Raw genomic sequence first — 4,392 nt, 5'->3', positions numbered from 1 at the left:
GCAAATGGCAGAATGGTTCCAGAGAAGAACTTAGGGTCTAACAGGAGCCCCTGGCTGCTGAGTGCGGCACAGAGTTGGGGAGGGGACTAAGGATGGAAGCAGGGAGCTCCGAGAGGGGGTGACTGCGGTGTGGTCCAGGGCGTAGAGGGATCAGACCAGGGTGGTGGCCTGGAGGCACTGAAGATGGTTGGATTCTAGATAGATTTTGAAGATGGAGTCCACATGATGTGATGACAGGGTGGGTATGGGCAGAAGCCCCTGGGCAGCACAAACCGTTAAGCATTCAGCTACCAACCAAAAGGTTGGCGGTTCGAACCTCCCCAGAGGCCCCTCAGAAGAAAGGGCTGGTGATCTGCTTCTGAGAAGTCACAACCATGGAACACTATGGAGCAGTTCTCCTCTAACACAGGGTCACCACGAGTCAGAGTGGACTTGGCAGCAAGTGGAAGTTAAACATGGGAATAAAAGAAAGAGGAATCCCAGTTGTCCTCAACTCACATCACAGGTGCCGTGAGGGTTTCTGCATTCCTAGAGCAGAGGGAGTGCTCAATCCCCAGCCCCTCAGGGTTTACAAGAGGCTTCCACCTCCTCACCTGTCTGTCTCTCCCAGGACCGTGGGCCCCCTGCCTCCCTCTGCTGTGGCCCGAGGCCGCCAGCTCCTGATCCACACTGTGGACGAGTCCATCAACACGACTCTCATCTGCTATGTCATGAACACTGTGGGGACTGGCCAGGCCAAGCTGACTGTCGTGGTCAGAGGTGAGGAGCTCCCAGGGTGGGGAGAACAGGGGGACCAAAACAGCAGGTGGCCACAGGATTGCCTTTGAGGGAGGGGTTTGGAGGTGGGCCCCAGCTAAGAGAATCCTCCAGCCAGAAGAAAGCTCTCTGACCCCCATCCTTCCCCTCATTCCCTCATGAAAGGCCCAACAGGGACAGCTACATTGTCCTGTTAACATCTGTACCATCAGCCCCTGGGCACACACACATCCCCTAACCCAAGCCGGGGTAGTTAGGGGACTCAAAAAGGTCTTTGCAATGGTATTAGGCAGAACTCTATCAACTGCAATTGATAGAAGCACCACTCAAAGTAGTCCAGATCTAAAAGGGACTTTATTGAAAATGACACCTTCAGGTAGGGTTAGATCCAGGTGCTCCAACTGTGCAACCCAGGAACTTTTGTTTGCATATCTTGTCTCCTTTCTCTCTGCTGGCTTTATCCTCAGCCAGACTTTCACCCTTGGAGAGGCAGGATGGCAACTACAGGCTCACATCCTACCAGCTTAGATTTTCCAAGGAAAGAATACACTGCTTTCAGTAGCACTCGGCAGAGGCCCATGGCTGACTCTCATTGACCTAACTTAGGTCACAGTCCACCTATGAGCCAGTCACTGCAGCCAGGGAGAATGGAATGCTCTGATTGGCCAGGACTGGGCCCAAGCCCTATCCTACCAGCCAGAGGGTGGGTCAAGTCCACCCAAACCATATAAAGTAAGGGAGGCCTGAGTGGTAGCTTGCAAAGAAATATGGGTTCCCATTACAAGAATCGGGTAAAATTTTCCTGGGAAGCTGAAAACCCAAAAAGCCTTCTTACCTAGATACCCGCTTCCTCCTCCTCTTCCAGACAGGCCTGGGGTGCTGTCAGACGGAGTCAAAATCATCATCTCGGTTGTGATCGTGGCTGTGGTGGCCGTGCTGGGGTTCATATGTGTCACGGTTTACAGAAGCAAGTGTGAGTCTCCTCATTGGAACATCCCCGTTGGTCTGCTCTGAATGAGCATCCTCACAGCCACCATAAACACGCTGCCGTTCAGTCTGCTCCAAGTCATGGCTGCTACCCCTGCATGTCCGAGTACAACTGTGCTCCACAGGGTCTCCAAGAGCTAACTTTTCAGAAGTAGATTGCCAAGCCCGACTGAGGTGCCTCTGGGTGGACTCGAACCGCCAACCTTTCAGTTACCAGCCAAGCGTGGGAACTGTTTTCAGCACACAGGGCCTCCTCAGCCACCATAATTGGTGTCTTAGTTTCCTAACGCTGCTATAACATGAAAATCGCATTCCATTCTTCAAAAAGAATGGAAGTGTGTTGTTTTGGTAGCTAGAAGTCCACCTCAGGGCTTTGGCCACGTTGATTCCGTCCCTGTTGGTAGCTCTGGGCGTTCCTGGGTCCCTTGTCTTGTCGCTGATCCTCCCACAGCGTCTCTCTGCCCCTGTGTGTGTCTCTGTGTCCACTGTGCCCTTCTGAGAACTCAGGAGTGATTCGATTTAGAACTCACTCTGCTTGGGTAAGGAGCTCTGGTAGCATAGTGCCTAAGGCATTTGACTGCTAACCAGAAGGCTGGCGGTTCAAACCCACCAGCCACTCCTCGGAAGGAAGGTTGGGCAATCTACTTCTGTAGTGATACTGTCTCGGAAACCCATGGAGGGGTTGCTATGAGTCGGGTCCGACTCGACGGCATATAACAGCAACAACAACATGCTTGGGTATTGCTTGGTAAAGTAGAGGGTGAGTGAAAAAGGGGAAGTCCGTCTACGAGATGGATCGACACCATGTGGTTAGGTGCCATTGAATTGGTTCTGACTCATAGTGACCCTGTGTCTAACAGCAGGAACCACTGCCTGGTCCCGCACCATCCTCACGGTCATGCTGTGTTTGAGCCCGTTGTCGCAGCCACTGTGTCAATCCATGTTGTTGAGGGTCTTCCTCTTTTTCACGGACCCTTTATTTCACCAAGCGTGATGTCTGTCCTGGTCCCCTAGTGCTGCTCTGACAAGAATATACCGCAAATGGGATGGCTCAGCAAACAGGAGTTTATTCTCTTACAGTTTAGAGGATTTAAGTCTGAATTCAAAGTGCCAGGCTCTAGGGGCTGGGTGAAAGCCCCTCGACCTTGAGCTTCAGCTCTGCCTCTTGCTCCCAGCCCACTGGAGCTAGAGGCATCTCTTCACTGAGGCAGCTACTGGCTGCTGAGGCTGACAAGCCCAAGATCAACAAGTGAAAAGACACAGTCCTGATACTACCAAACCACACAGCAGGCCATTAATTCAAATCCATTGTAAGTCCCAAGGTTGCCAGAGCATGGCAGGTGCTGAACAATGACATGGCTACATGCGGGTTCAAGCATGCCATAAGCTAGAGACCGTTCCCAAAGCTGCTGCTTATATACGGGAAGCAGACCACATACCCTATGGCAGCTACTCAGCTGCTCACAGTAGATTCCACCATGGAGTTGATTGCCAGTCTCATCATGAGGAATAACTACATCCAGCTAGCTGCCCAACCACTCAACCAGGCCCAGCCAAGTTGACACACAAACTTAACCACCACAATGTCATTCTCCAGGGACTGGTCCTTCCTGCTGACATGTCCAAAGTACATGAGACCAAGTGTCACCATGCTTGCCTCTAAGGCGCATTCTGGCTGTACTTGTTCCAAGACATTCATTCTTCTGACAGTTCATGGTATATTCAGTACTCCTTGCCAACACCGTAATTCAAAGGCATCAATTCTTCTTCAGGCTTCCTTATTCATTGTCCAGCTCTCACATGCATATGAGGCGACTGAAAATACCATGACTTGGGTCAGGCACACCTTCGTCCTCAAAGTGATGCCTTTGCTTTTTAACTCTTTAAGGAGGCTCCTTGCAGCAGATCTGCCCGGTGCTGCACACGAACTAGGATTATCATTCCCACTGTCTCACCACCACCGCCATCACCATTATCATTATTAATAATATCAGCTCCATGAGAGCAGGGAGTTCAACAGCCATAGCCCAGCCCCAAGAACATGCATGGCCACAAAGCAGACATTTTGTGTTTGCTAGATCAACAAATAATTGAATAAGTCACTCTTTGAATGTGGAGGAAACTGAGGCACAGAGAAGTTAAGTCCATTGTCCAGGGTCACACAGCTCCTGAAGAGCAGAGCTAGTATTTGAACGTGGTCAGTGTCAGGTTCTGTTGTTGTTGTTGTTGTTACGTGCCGTCAAGTCGGACCCGACTCATAGCGACCCCTCCTTGGGTTTCCGAGGCAGTATCACTACGGAAGTAGATTGACCAACCTTCCTTCCCAGGAGTGGCTGGTGGATTTGAACTGCCAGCCTTCTGGTTAGCAGCCAAGTGCTTTAGGCATTATGCTATCAGAGCTCCTAGTGTCAGGTTCTAGAGCCTCAATAAATGCTTGACTCCTTAAAGAGCAAGTACCCAGCCCTATTTTACAAATTCCAAAGCAGTGAGTACAGCAGCACCTGTGTGGTAGCAGCAGAGGCAGGACTAGGAATTTTAGGGGCCTCGACACCTACCAGGTCCCTGGGTGACACAAATGGTGTGCACTCAACCACTAACCTAACGGTTGGCAGTTGAAACTCACTCAGCGGTGCTGTGAAAGAAAGTCTC

General features: G+C 51.0%; 1 protein-coding gene across 1 annotated transcript in view; it reads left to right on the top strand.

Annotated features, from left to right (window-relative positions):
• The window catches only part of LOC103198880 (poliovirus receptor homolog), a 16,033-nt gene extending 14,263 nt beyond the window's left edge, over positions 1–1,770 (top strand). The window contains exons 4-5 of the mRNA XM_007943088.1: positions 611–759; positions 1,622–1,770. Of these exons, the coding sequence (XP_007941279.1) occupies positions 611–759; positions 1,622–1,770 (298 nt within the window). The remainder of the gene's footprint in view (positions 1–610; positions 760–1,621) is intronic.
• The last annotated feature ends 2,622 nt before the right edge of the window (positions 1,771–4,392 follow it).

The sequence above is a fragment of the Orycteropus afer genome, unplaced genomic scaffold (genome assembly GCF_000298275.1).
Source record: "Orycteropus afer afer isolate SDZICR_OR568_19922 unplaced genomic scaffold, OryAfe1.0 scaffold00099, whole genome shotgun sequence".
NCBI lineage: Eukaryota > Metazoa > Chordata > Mammalia > Tubulidentata > Orycteropodidae > Orycteropus > Orycteropus afer.
The sequence above is the reverse complement of the archived record's forward strand: the minus strand, read 5'-3'. Positions and strand labels throughout refer to the sequence as shown.